General features: G+C 37.5%; 1 protein-coding gene across 1 annotated transcript in view; it reads right to left on the minus strand.

The window, feature by feature from the left end:
* The window catches only part of GLUD1 (glutamate dehydrogenase 1), a 29,420-nt gene that overhangs the window by 2,083 nt on the left and 12,907 nt on the right, over nucleotides 1-14,430 (minus strand). The window contains exons 3-11 of the mRNA XM_082285663.1: nucleotides 14,007-14,062; nucleotides 13,093-13,156; nucleotides 11,369-11,463; nucleotides 7,014-7,193; nucleotides 5,396-5,533; nucleotides 4,191-4,328; nucleotides 3,985-4,065; nucleotides 3,089-3,212; nucleotides 1,882-1,973 (exon numbers count right to left, since the gene is read on the minus strand). Of these exons, the coding sequence (XP_082141789.1) occupies nucleotides 1,882-1,973; nucleotides 3,089-3,212; nucleotides 3,985-4,065; nucleotides 4,191-4,328; nucleotides 5,396-5,533; nucleotides 7,014-7,193; nucleotides 11,369-11,463; nucleotides 13,093-13,156; nucleotides 14,007-14,062 (968 nt within the window). The remainder of the gene's footprint in view (nucleotides 1-1,881; nucleotides 1,974-3,088; nucleotides 3,213-3,984; nucleotides 4,066-4,190; nucleotides 4,329-5,395; nucleotides 5,534-7,013; nucleotides 7,194-11,368; nucleotides 11,464-13,092; nucleotides 13,157-14,006; nucleotides 14,063-14,430) is intronic.

The following is a 14,430-nucleotide window of genomic DNA, read 5'->3' on the forward strand; positions in this document are numbered from 1 at the left end:
ACAAACAGGTTCTCATTGTGTGCTGAGGACAATGACGTGTTCGATTCCCATAATTACTGAAGCTTGTTCACTCATTCTCTTCTAATGATTCGTGAAGAATCTAAATAGCCTTTACTGTGTTACTTGAAGACCTAGTTGTGGTCAATTCAATTCTAAAACCTCAGATACAAGCACTGAAGTCTTTTATAGGCCTAGCTTCCAGATGCATGATGCTACTATTATCTACTGCTATAGTAATGACTGTTTTCAGCCTTCAGACCACACAGTAAATATTAAACAAAAAAGCTCCCAAGAGTCAACAACCTATAGAGGCCTCTTGCAATTGTTTTGAAGACAGACAGGTTTTAGGAAGGTCATAGATCCCAAATTCATATACTCCACATTGTATTAGCCCTTAGCAACTCCATAACTTTATTCCCATTAAAATTTAAATACACAGAACAATAAGCAGTTGAAGAAATTACAGGTTCAATGTTCCATCATCCCGATTGCTGTAATTTACTAATAATTGGACATTTGGCTCCACAAAATACTTGCCTTCCCTGAAATACCAATTTGGGCTGGAAGTAGAAAGTACTAGGCCAGATTCTATGGCTTGTGTTTAAGTGATCCAGCATTTGCTTTAAGCCACAGAATCCATCACACATGCTACTCATATAGCCTAACATGCATGAACATGCACCCCTCTGGATCAGGCTAAAGTCTATTGATATCATCCAACTTAGTCCAAGTTTATATGCATTTCCCCTGATTTCTTCTTGAGGAAGCATGGTATAATATTTTTCACAACTTGCTGGACATTTTTCCCCTCCTCATTTGTCCCATCTCCTCCTGAATTTGTGTTTAAGAACAATTGATGCTTTTAGTTTCCATGTATCCCTTGGCAGAGTATTGCCCACCTGAACTATCTACTGTGCTAGGAACCATACCCTTATTCTTCTTTCTGCACCTCACTGTGCTGGTTTTGTTTGAACCTATCTCACTTTCTTCTATCATTCCCTGCAGTAAACAATCTATCCTTACCCACCCCTTTTTATATGCCTCATTCTACAGATCACTGTCTCCACCCCAGGCCTTGTTCAGGCTAGTGGGACCTAGGTTAGTTCATTGTTCCATGTCAGAGAAGCTCCTGTACTTTTATCTATCCTTATGATCTTGCTCTGAACTTTTTCCACACCTCCAGTGTTTGAAGATGCAGAGACCTAACCTGCACACAGTATTCAGAAGGCAGCATACTCTGAATTCATATGGTGCCATCATTAGTAAGTCTTATCCCTTCAGAACAATTTCTTATGCTGGATTTGCTTATTGACTCTTATAGATTTCTAGGCTTCCAAAACTTCCTTTTAAATGCAAATGGATCAGCTTGCAACCCATCACTTTGTGTGGGAACTTCCCTACCATGTATTGCTGCACATTAGATAGCAATGAATTTTACCTGGCATTTCTTTGCCCATTGATTCACTCTTTGAGGAACAAGCTAAAATTTTTCATCCAGCTCTTATTCTGGAGTTACAGAAACATCAAACTGTCTGTGGTGTGGGATCTTGCTTAAAGTTTTTTGGAAAACCAGGCAAACTATATCAACAAGAGCTCCAAAATACAAAAAGCAACTCCATTAAAACCATAGCTTTTTTACAACATTGGAGGTATTTTGCATGGGCTGAAGTAAAAGAAAGAAAAAATAGCTTATTTCCAATATTCCAAAGCAGTTCAGATCATTTGCTTGCTTTATTTGTTTGGCCATCAGGCTAATTATGTACTAATGCTTTGCTTGGGGAAAAGTGCTGTGACAGCTACAATGGTAAAATTGAGATTGCAGTTATAATATCAGAGTACAGCTCCCCTAACAGCAAAAAAAAACCAGCAGCAAGCACTTACTGATATCCTATCTTGAAATTCTGCTGTAGGCACAACTGGAATAGTTCCCCCATGTTTCCCAAATTTTCTTTCCAAGCTTTCCTGGACAGACACTAGAAAGAAAGAAGGAAAAAAAGTAGATGCAAGGTAACTGACAAAGAAAGGAATGCTTCCCTAACAAAGGAGGTGACCCTAGGACTTTCAGCAATCAGTGGCATGAAATGGGGCTGTGGGTAAAGGGAGTCATCTTATTTTTGTTTTCTAAGAAAAGGGAAAGATACTGATGTTTCTTTATTTATAGGTGAATGATTCCAGTATTAGTAGTAACATTGCTATAGTACAGTCACAGGACAAGTGTGACTATCCTTATAAAACTGGTAAGAGTAATCTGGATTAATTTTCCTAACTTGATAGATAGTATTAGACAAAATATTTCTGCAAGTTAAAGCCATCAATTATTTCTTATTATACTTGTAATACACAGTAATTGCTAAGAAAAAATGGGAAATTTTAGGATTTTTTTTCTTAGGACATGAGCAGTGCTTTGGTATTTTCACTGATAATTGCCGTAACTCTCAACTACTTTAGAAACACCTTGCAATGCATGATTTATGAGAAAATGTTATATTAAAAACTATGCAGGTGTATGTTTTGTCAAGTCCAGTGTCTCAGGATTCTCATGTTTTCTACAGAATATTGTTTAAAATGAAACATCCTCCAGTTCTTCTCCACTGAGCTTCTTCTCTTCATGTAATTGTTATTGCTTCCCAGAAAGTAGGCAGCACAGAATGACTGTAAGTGGAGCTGTGAGCCATAAGCAGGTTTTTCCAGTGCCTGTCTCTATTATATTATTGGCCTCTATTGTTGTATGGGCAGAACAATGGTACCCACTTGAACTTTGAATGTTTCTTAAATATCAAGTGTACAGCTGAAAGATGTTTATTAAGAAGTAATAAATATTTCACTTAAGTGGCTTGACTTCAGGGTTTTATAAAACTGAGGAAAGAATTAAAAGATAACTGAAAAAGTATGCATTTAACTTAAGTCATTAGAGTTGCAGGTCAGTTAACCTACAAAACCTTTGCTTCAGTATGCAGCAATTACAGACTTCTGGGGAAATTGTGGTGAATTTAGAAGAGCTCTGTATTAATTTCTCCCACCCACACTTGGTGCTTGCTAGTCCAATCTATCAATTAAACAGTGTGCAGAAGCAGAACTGAGCACTTACTGAGCAAGTGGTAGTTTGAATCTCTCTCATATTTGAAAGTCAAACGGCCATAACTGACGTGGTTCAAGTTTTTCAGCCATTCAAAGTAGGATACTGTTACACCACCAGCATTCAGGTAAAGATCCTGCACAGAAACAGTAAATATTTTGAATTGTGACCATGTGACAAAGACAGCTCTATCATATTCTGCAAAAGCAAGCAGAAATATTATGTACAAGGCACTACTTTAAACTGCAGTATGGAAGACAATCCAGTTCTTATTGTTACAGGACAACACCCTCTTCAGTTCAGGGATTACTTCTACTGATTTAAAATAGGACTTGACTTTAGAACACATGAAGCTTAGGTGTGCTTGACTGACTATTTCTATTTTAGCACAAGTGTTTAAGGAAAGTAGGGCATTCTTAGGCCATCTCAGTGAGTAAAGGCTGAAGATAAGCCACTCTATCTGGCAAGATCACTTGATCAGGACACCCTTTCTCTGTGAAAAAAATTGTCATTATAGCTGGATAGGTCTTATTCTTTCAAATTATCATTACACATACTCTATATAATCTAAAGCACGCAGTTCAGTCAGAGCATCACCCAGAAACGCCATATCTACAAACTGGCCAGAATATTTATTCTTCCTTCTTCCTTTGTTTAGTGCACTTTTTAATTGAGCAAATGTCAGCTAATAATTGTTATCTTTGGTCACTTACAGTTGTAGTGAGGTTTTTAACAAATATTATCAATCTTCAGCAACACTGGCACCCATTTCCTAGACATCAGTTACTAAAAGCCACTCTTAGAGAATGAATGGCTAGTAATAAAAGCCTTCAGTAACTAGAGTCTTGGTTCTCTTCACAAAAATGTTCCTTTTGTAATGAAAATCAAAGGTCATGATAGAACCTTACAGGGATAACCATAATATTCCGCTCCAAGAAGATTTTGTCAGCTTCAGGAGTTGTAGGCCCATTGGCACCTTCAGCAATAATCTGAAAGAAATCACAGCAGAGTAACTCAGAGGTATAGATTTGGGTTTCTCCATGCTGATTATAGAATGTTAGTACTTACACAGACTTTCTCTACTTTTCATTTACATTTGAATTCTTTGACTTACTTTTGCTTTAACCTTGTGTGCATTGGTCTTGGTCAACTGCTTCTCGCTGGCAGCAGGGATGAGAATGTCACAGTCTGTTTCCAGAATACTGCCCTCAAGTGGCTTTGCTTTCGGGAAGCCCATGATTGTCCCGTGTTGCTGTGTGAAGAAAACGAACCACTGTGGTTTTAGTGTGTTGTGCACTCATTTGAATTTCTTCCCTTTTTCTGACTTTCAAAGAGAAAAAAGGGAGCAGCAACAGTACTAGAGAGACAGCACATAACATAATTCCTATCCTTACTTACACGTAAAAAGCAAGCTACAAAGCTTCAATAACAGTCAAAGTTCCCAAGACTGAAGCATAACTGCTCTCTGCATAGACACTGATAACCATTTGGGCTCTGGAATATGAAAAAAAAACCCTCCCTCTCAGTTCTTAAGATAGTTTTTAAACAACTGATATGACTCACTAGTCTGCTACACCCAGGATAAATTGAATCACCTAAGATTCAAAAGGTTTTTAAGATTCAGTACTACAATGATGGACTTTGTTTAGTGATAGAATCTTCATTCCTTTGAGAAAGAGGGTGATAAAGAAATTCAAGTACTCTCTATATAAAAAAAAGACACGTCAAATAAGCCCCTAAGAAACTTAAGTAGAAGATTGTATTTTAGTGCCTGTGAACTGTCCCCTCAAGTCTGCTTCACTTGGAAACTGAAATAAAAAGACCACATCCAGTTTTTATTATGAACTACACATTCAAGTCACACTGCCAGGCAGGCTTTCATTCTTTCAAAAACATCCAATAGGTAAGTAACAGCAAAAGCACACTTTGTACATCTTCAATGACAATGTGCTTGTGATTCTCAGTCAGGAATCCTTAAGGAACCTCCTTGCCCTGGTTCCTTAAGACATCCTTCCTAGTTTAGGCATAAGAAAGCCAAAATAAGAAGAATTCCAATTCTGAAAACAAAGTAATTAGCCTGCACACATACAGACATTTTTTTGAGAGTCAGGTCAAAGGGTAAAAATGGTACCACCTGCATTTGCGTTCTTGTTGGGGATAATAAGGAGAATCAGAATAATCAACATTTCTAAGCCACTTTGTAAGGACTATTTGCAGCATCATTTAAATATCACAACACCAGTTTACAGTCGTCAGTCTTTCTATGTATTTGCAAAGCTGACAAAAACGAAACTCTTTCTGCTCAGCTGAGCTTCATACCAATTTGAAATCTTCTAGTTCCTTTGGGTCAATCCCATCAGGATTCCAGATAGAACCATTAAACTCTCCGACAGCAACGCATTTTGCACCAAACCGATGCAAGTATCTCATAGAATGCAAGCCCACGTTACCAAATCCCTGAAAGTGGAAAGAGAAAGGAAAAAGCAGTTAACCCTCCAGCTAAAATGATGATTACTGCTAAGGCTTACACAGTTTTAAATAGTCCTTCATCTATTGGCACATCTTGGCATTAGATGATGTGTATAGGCAAGATGGAAGAAATCTATATGCATTGTATTCTTATCTGAATACCATTGCTGAAATTATGTACAGTTGTGGGAAGATTTTATACTGGAAATATAGAAAGGAAGAGTTAATGCTACTACAAAAGTGTCAAAATTATGATGTTTATCAACATAGGAGCATTCTGTGCATCTATTTCATGACTGGCACCGTCTTAAAGAGATCAGTGGATTTTTGTGTGACAAGGCCATTAAGTTCCTTACTTCCAGAATGCTGACATTCTGGAAGTAAAAGAACACACATAGCAAACCAAAAAGTCAAGTGACTGATGTTGAAAGTTTGTAGTACGATTCTGTGCTGAAAAAAAAGCTGAATAATAAATTCCTGTATAACCTAGCTTCAATTATACTTAGGATTTTTGCTTATGCATTAGAAGCAAACTTTGATAGAAGAGTCTGTCATGCCTCAGGTCTCTTTGAAACACTCTATGCTCATTTTCCTACAAGAATTTTTCACTTTTCTTATGGCCGTGTTTTCAGTCTAAGTTTTGCTTAAGTGCCTGTTGGTGAGTCCTCTGCCAGGCATGAAAATGCCAAAGTGCAGGGAGATGAGTGTGCTGCTGGGTCTGTGCAAGGCAGAGATATTTGTTCCAGGCCACAGGTTAACTAGAGGACAATTTGGAGGTTACAGTTACTCTGCTATTTCTAACAAGCACGTTTTGAAAACAACAAAACAAATCAGTTCCTCAAATCCTCCATTTAACACACTGTTTAAAGTTGAACAAGTTTCATTTCTTTGAAATTTCAGGAACAATAATGCATACTACTGACTATCAAACCCTTTCAAAATTCAACTACATAAATCCTTAAGTCTTAGGAACACCAAAAATGTACATTCAACATTACAAATTTAGGATAAGGTCTTGGTTTCTATTTTTCCAACTGCTCATTTTATAATGGAACAAGATCATAATGCTCAATTCCTTCTCTCCTTGAATTTTTTATTATAAAACATTGCAACAAATTTTGTGTAGGGAAAACCAGTGTCACAGCTCACTGAAAAGTGTGCCATGCCGTAGTTTAAAGAACTCCTGTAACAGTATTTCATTTTGGTGTTTGCAGCTTACAAGATCATAAAGACTGGAGATTTGGCTTTGTGCCTGTAGAGTGCAATTGAAAGTTCAGTTTATAAAAACTAGTCCAGAATAAAGGACACCTGTGTTGCCTGAAAAACATTTCTGAAGTTTGAGAGTAAAGGTTAACTTGGAAGTTTTAAAGCCCTCTCAGGTTATAAGGGCTACAGCCTGTTTTAAAAACAGCTCAACTGAAAATTTGTGTACTACTTCTTTTCCTACAGTCCAAGAAAAAAAAGTTACCTGAACAGCAAATGTTTTATCTCCAAATCCTGGAGTCATTCCTAATAAGCTCATATATGATGCTTCATTAACAAAATTTTCAATTCCATGGAAGACACCACGACCAGTTGCAGATATACGTCCATGGATCCCACCCTGGCTGATGGGTTTACCAGTTACACATGCATGTGCATTAATGTCCTGTAAAAAAACAAAGGACTCATGAGACATGGAATTAATCAAAAAACAGCTGGAACAGAAGTTTTGTACACTTTAGACATAAGAGAAAACAGAAATTGTAAGAGTCAGAACAAGATATAACTTAAATGCATTTAGTTTGTAAAGATGATTTCCTTCCTCACTTTGTGTGAACACCTTGGAATACTCTGTCAGGAAAGGTGTGTAATGCCTTAGTGGATATAGTCTGTGATTTTTTGTTGTCTCTTAAGTGTGTATGTTAACTTCACTTTGTGTATCATGGTGACATCCACAAGCAGACAAATCAAGCTTTGAGGAATATTTCTCAGAGCCAGCTCCTATTTACACCCACAATTTCTTTACATCATTACATTTGACGTCTTAATTTTTTTAAGGGCTCAGACATATCCTTGAACTGGCTTTTAATAATCTTTAAACAGTGTTAAGTGTTCCCTTATAACAAATTCAGTTATTTTGCAATTACAAAACAATGTATTAGGTCTGTAGTCAGAATATGGGGATGCTCTATCTCAGCAGAAAACCTGCACTTTGAAGGCCGTATGGGAAAAGTTGGGTATTTACTACTTTTATGCAGAAAAGCAGCACTTACAATCAAGCCTCTATTCTTAACTTGGTGGCAATAAAATTAAGTTTCCCAGACAGTCAGCCAAGATAAAATAGCTATTTAAAACCATAGCTGATTTTTCCAATTGGAATTTTATAACTTGAAAGAAATTCTTCCACTGGACCTCCCTCTTCTGTCACCAGTGGTTCCCATGCTCCCACACCCTGGGAGCACAGTCACATGGTGGCTTGGCTTCCAACACAAATTGAGAGAGTAGGGATGAAAGAGAATCCACTGAAATGAGTCTGCCAGCAGCCGGATGGGTTTCCATTCCACCAGCCACACATTCACTGGGAGGCTCCCTCTGCTCCATCCCTTGTGCCAAAGGCATTTGCATGCCTGTGGTGTGAGTGCAGGATGCTTGGTGAGAGGAAGGAAAGGAGCAGACAAAAGTAATTGGAGGCAGAATGGCTGTGGAGGAGACTAGAGCCATAATGAAGACTAAAACTATTTACTGTTTGAAAACCATAGTGAGTTAACATACAACCTTCTTAAAGAACGGTAGAAGAGATGCTGGGCTTGCCACAGAATTCCTAATTCAGCGTCCCAAAATACAGCTCGCTGCTCTCCATAAGCTGTATGCTCCCCCTGGTGGCGTATCAACTGTAACCAAGACTGGCAGGGGTGTTTTCTTGGAATGACTTGGCCTGGTATTTCGATGGACTTTTAGGTTTTTATTCTGTTATATAGTGTTAAACTATGCTTTGTGCTTCGTGCATTCACAAAAGAGGAAACGTGTTTTATAAATACTTGAAGAAATACAGCCTCCCACCGTACCTAAGAATGTATTTATCAAAGTCCCTTCCTGTGTACCTGAAGTCAGTTGATTGTGTCAGGAAGTACAGTAGAGCGGAAAGGATTAATTTAATAAAAAACTTTAGCCATATATAATTTAGTGATCCAGAAACTTCAGATGGATTTTCTGGAACAGTTAACATGGTAGTTATTAACAACTTGCATGGCTTGTCAGGAAAACAGGACATGAGGTGAGGACAGATCCAGGTCTTCCTAAAGTCACATATAAAAAGCACAGCTGATGTCAAAGTCCTAAAATATTTGGTTTCAAGTCAATAAACAAAAATTTTTAACAAATCATGGGCCAAAGAGCATGGCTTTTAATGAGAACCTTGGAAAATAGCTTAGAGCTAGCATGAAAAATTCCTATACCAGCACTGGTAGCTTATGAACTTAGTCATGTTCAGACACTAAATTTTGCTCCTTTCTTAACCCCTTTTCCTCTGCAATAACATTCTCCTTGTCTCTCCAGCTTCCTGGCTCTGTATGTTAGATTTTGAGCAAACTTCCCTTATCTGTTTATATCTGTTATTTGATTTATCCTTTCCACTTGAAACTCCCTGAACACAGCTGTGTGCAGTGTGCAAGCACAGACCCATCAGGTCTGTAGATTTCTCAGACAGATCCCTCTCACCAGAGTCATCTTTCCACTCCACTGAATGTAGTCCCCTCCATGTATGCAATCACAGCCTGTTTCACTTTTGTTCCTTGTTCATTTTCTGCTCTTAGTTCCCTTCTTCCCCCATGGTCACTTTAATCTTTTCAGTATTCCTTAACCACCTTTATTTTTGCTCTTGGTGCCCCAACCAGATAGCTATCTGAAACATCTTCATCTAAAAACTGGTTCTGATGGATTAATGCCCTTTTTATAGCCTTGTCAGAATTCTCACTTTCCTTCTCCATACCTGGTCATTCTCCACAATAGCTCTGGAGTTCCACTGTGGCTACCACTCTCTCTTGGGCATACAAACAAGCAACCCAACAAAATTAAGTAAACTAACTTCCCTTCCCCACCCCCTCAATTTCCATTTTTTAATTAACTTTTCAGAAAAATGTTCCTGAATCCTCTCAGGTTTTTTTCTTTTTCAATAAGATACTGCCATACAGAGAGAGTCTAAAAGAAGTTGTTGTAGCATAATTCAAATTTTAATCCTCAGTAGTTATTTTGTTTTCTTTTGTCATGGAATCATGAGAATGTGTAGGACTATACAATAAGGTGAGATGACAAAGTGGAAAGAATAAGAAATTCAGCCATTTGAAAACTTCTCTATCAGTGCTTAGTTTAATTTTAAAAAAACTGGAGCTTTTGTATAAGACTGTATGAGAACTCCTCAGTACAACAAATCTTAACGCAGGTCACTTGCTGCGATCCTTATTGTCAGTCTTAATAATACAGTGCTGTTGTATCACAGTGAAATACACATTTTAGTGCAATGAGTTAAAACTTACAATGCTTTGAGGCAGTAGTTTTGTTATAAGCTAGAATTTCAAGTTCTGACTGAGGGAACTAGTTGCCACTCTGCATGTTGAAGTCCTTCTGAAGTCATAATTTTGGCTTTTTATCAGATTTCAAGTTGTTATTAAAATATTTACCTATGTGAATAGCAAAAACCAAGTAATGTTTTACAGTGACACCCCTGAGGGAGAGCTCTGTGTAAATGTGATTTACCTCAACTAATCAGCATGCCACAGCTGATTCCTCAAGCATTCCTTTTTTCCTTCCATAAGATACCTTAGACTGTATTTTAGACTTAGAATAACCTGTGCCATTCCACCTCTTATTGTTCAAGGCCTCAGACAAGTCTTGTGCCAAGAGACTGTGGGAGGACAGCCAGGCAGGTCTTGAGCAGATGTGCCAGAGAAAGGCACGTGGTGGGTGGCACTAATGCCCTTCTACTGGAGGCATACACCCTGCTGTATTTCAGGAGAGCTGCTGGAAGGGACTGCACAAAGTACAAGGAAAGAGTCTCTTTGTTTCCAAAGAGAAACGAAGAGGCTAACATGCAATAGATTAGCAACATTAACACACTAATACACAGCTACTAACAAATAAGTTATCTGCAATACATTTTTCTTTCAACTGACCTGTCAAAAGTATACAGCAAAAGTGTTTGGTTAACAGTCAGGTACAAATAACCCCACTGACATAAGGACAAAGGCCAAACTAAGGGCTAGCATTAAAAAGTAATTTTTAAAAACTTTGAATTTTTTTTTTAATTGCCTCCTGGGCTAGAAATTACGTCAGTGTTCTTTTGGGTTTACATTTTGGAGAATTTACTGAAGTCCACAATGAATACCTGTTACTTCTAGGAGACTGCAGAGAACCTTACAACTTTTACAAGTTATACCAATAGTGTGAACTTAATTTTCATGGTCTCTTGAATGTACAAAAACATGAGCATTTCTTTAATAAAACTTGTAAATTCAGTTATCAGTTAACAACTTTAAATTATAATTATAGTACCAATGAAAAACAGAGGAAACTGATAGACATAGAAACCTATTTTAGACTATATACCTTTAAAAACAGTGTATTTTCTTTTTGTTGAACAGCTGCAGTCAGTATTGTATCAGACAAGATTCTTTTAAGGCTAGTGTAAGAATATTATCCTTAAAGCTATTTTTCCTTTACTGTACCCTAAAATCCTCACACCACTGAAGCTGTCACAGTTTGCAAGAATATTTTTAGATCCAATAAGTAAACAAATTGATATGATTAGGCAGGTTTTCTGCTTGAAAGCCTCTGCTCAAGACTTACATAGTGTCCTATGGTACTGGCATAGGTGTCAGCAATCCAGGACATCTCCCTCTCCCCCGTGCTCATATCAGGAGCAGGCACATCCACACCAGGTCCTGTTGGCAACAGTGAAAACAGCTCTTAAGGATCAAACACAAATCGTTATTTTCAATCATTATTCCCTTGGGAACTGTGCAGGCCTTGGCAGAGAAGAACTGTTTTCCTATTTAATCCTCAGTTTATTATGCAAGCAACACATTCTTCTGGCTTCAGTGCAGTTTTAGATGCTGTATCACACCTTTCTACACTATTGTTAAAACCCCCAACCTTTACATAAGCCATTTGATAAGAGGTGAAGGCCAATTTGTCAATAAAAAGTCGGAGCAGGACAGTGCACCAAAAGTGGTTTGGTTTTTTTTTGACAATCATTGCTGTAACAGGGAGGGTGCTATCTAGGTATGATTTCTATATACTGTGACATTGATTGGATTCTTCTGCATAAGAATTTCCTTTCTGTTCCTGGGTGAGTTCAAAAATTGCAGGCAGGTTGTTCCTAGTCATTGCACCATAGCACATGCATTTGATTTTACTGCTTCCTTCAAGAAAGGTTTCATTTCTCTTTATTGATGAAATAAAACTTTAAAAGAAGTTTCACACATCTGTTGAAATAAAAAAAAAATCTGTTCTTTGTAGATAGCTAAAAATAGTATTTCCCCAGACTATTTAAGATTATAGAGACTTGCTAATCAGGATTTTAAATGCAACTCTGCCCCTAACAATTTTTTCTAAGTAATTTAGAAAGGTTTGTAAAAGTTGTGTAGCACCAACCAGGGAGCCAAAAAGGAAGACAAGTTTACCAAACCATTTTAATTGTCACTGCACTATCACTATAGCTGGCATTGTGTATAGTAAAACCTTAGTCACACATAACATCAGTAAGTGTGTTTATAAAGGAGCTTAATTTAGATGATAAATACTCTGGCTGAAGAGCAAGAAAATGCAGATAAAAGGATAGACATTCCCAAGGCAGTTAGATATCAGGAATACACGACAGACCTTTAACCAGTTACACACCTCGTTATTTATTCGCATAAGAACCTTCTCTGGGTAAAGCTGTTCCCTTTAATTAAAAATTGAGCTGGTAATATCCAGCTTTCTACAGAGGAGATGTCCAGACAGCAAAGCTACCAGAATAACTCAGGGCTGAGTCTGAATGAAGCCCCTGCTAACATTACTGAGCTGAGGTTCTGTTACAACAGGCTCCTGTGCTTCTTGCCTACGCTTCCCTTGCAGCCTCTGGTTGCCATGGGTGAAGCCATCAACTTTTGCTGGGGTGGATCTTCTATTTCCTTCCTCTCTTTCCTCAGATATCTGCCAAAAGCCTCAACTGAGACTACAGGAAACAGTAACAGTGAGGAGTTTGCTATTAGAGATTAAAACTGCAACAAATATGGTCACAATTTTATGATCTAACTCTGAGATAAATGTGATTCATTTTGGATACCGTGACCTCAGCTTTTGTGGCTTCTCATAGCAGAACAGCCATCACAAAAAGTTAAGACTTTCCCTAAAAAATGCATGAAGATGCAATGACTCAATTCTTTGTGGCTCTTTGCTGAAAGTTCTCTATTTAAATTGTTTACAGTTCTCAAAAATACTGTTATTTAAGGATATTAACTAATAGGAACTGCCAATGCACAATAAATCAAGCTTCTAAATTTGAGTAGTAAAGCTGCCCGACATACCAATAAAGCCCTTTTTTGCCAGCTCCATGGTAAACCTTCTCGTGATCTTTTCCAATTCATTGTCCTATAGAGAAAACGCAATAAACATCAGAAGAAATCATTAGTGTTTAGAAGTATTTGCTCAAACTTAGCCCAAGCATAAGGAAACACCCTATTCTTTTAGAAGAAAGGATGATTCATAATTTATGTAATTTATATGCCACTCCCCAGCAGACCATTGGTATTCAGGCAGCACAAGAAACACTGGGCTTTCTTTCCATACATTCTGATCCATGCCAGGAAGAACCACCTGTGCCCTTTGCAGAGATTTCCAGCAAACAAATCTGATATCCTGCGTGAGCCAGCAAGAGCTGCCCCTGCCAGATGTGTAATCAACACAGCCAAACGACTTCGCACAAATCCTTACAGGAGCTTTGAACTTAGAATATCTGTTATGTATTCTAGTATTCCTCTCTGGACAAGTTGTTTTAATTAGGGCAAGAAGGCAAGCCTGCAGTAAACCTTTTATAATCCAAGTTAGTTATTATTCACACTGGAACACTGCACAGAATGGTTTAATGGAGCATAAAACTATTAGTCAAAATAAACAAAAACATTACCTTTTTTCCTAAGAGTAACTTAATTTAAGATTTTATTAACAGTGTCAACTTAAAAAAAAATCAGGTTCCAAATTATTTGTAGTATCCTGATTTTCAGAAAAAAAAAAGTTAAATAATTGAAGTATTCCACCTCTGAAACACAGACCTTTCAAAAATTCTTTTCCTACCTATTGCATGCACAGGCTACATTCAGCCTTTACATAGGCAGAAGTGGCAGGAGGTTTTAAGTGGTCAATAATGCCCTTAGAAGAGCTTTTTTAACTGGCTGGCTTCAGTATTGCAGATAACTGAATTTTTATCTATGATTAGGCTTACTGTGTAGTTCTTGGGATTGATCTTGACACCAGCCTTTGCCCCACCAAATGGCACATCTACAAGAATGCAAAGGAAAATCATTTTACTTTTTCAACAATAAAGGCAGAAGACATGAGAAATATGTGAAATTATATCTTTGATTTTAGCAATGATTTTGGTTTTGCTGCGTTTATGGCTTCTCAAGCGTAAGCTATGATCTGATCTAGGTACTCTTATAAAAATGGGAGATCTTTCAAGGCACTTTGAAAATGGTCTTTGAAACTCAAAAGTTCATTATTTAAATTTTCTATGCTTAAATATCTCTTGTCCTTGACACTTTAGAAATAGTAAGTTTTATCATTTAAATTTTACTGGTTTAGCTCAAAACTTTTACTTTGCAAGTCCGAAGTGTGTCTATATACATCAGGAAAGTAATTTCTTTTCT

This window comes from Coloeus monedula (genome assembly GCF_965178545.1).
Source record: "Coloeus monedula genome assembly, chromosome: 8".
In the NCBI taxonomy this organism is placed as follows: domain Eukaryota; kingdom Metazoa; phylum Chordata; class Aves; order Passeriformes; family Corvidae; genus Coloeus; species Coloeus monedula.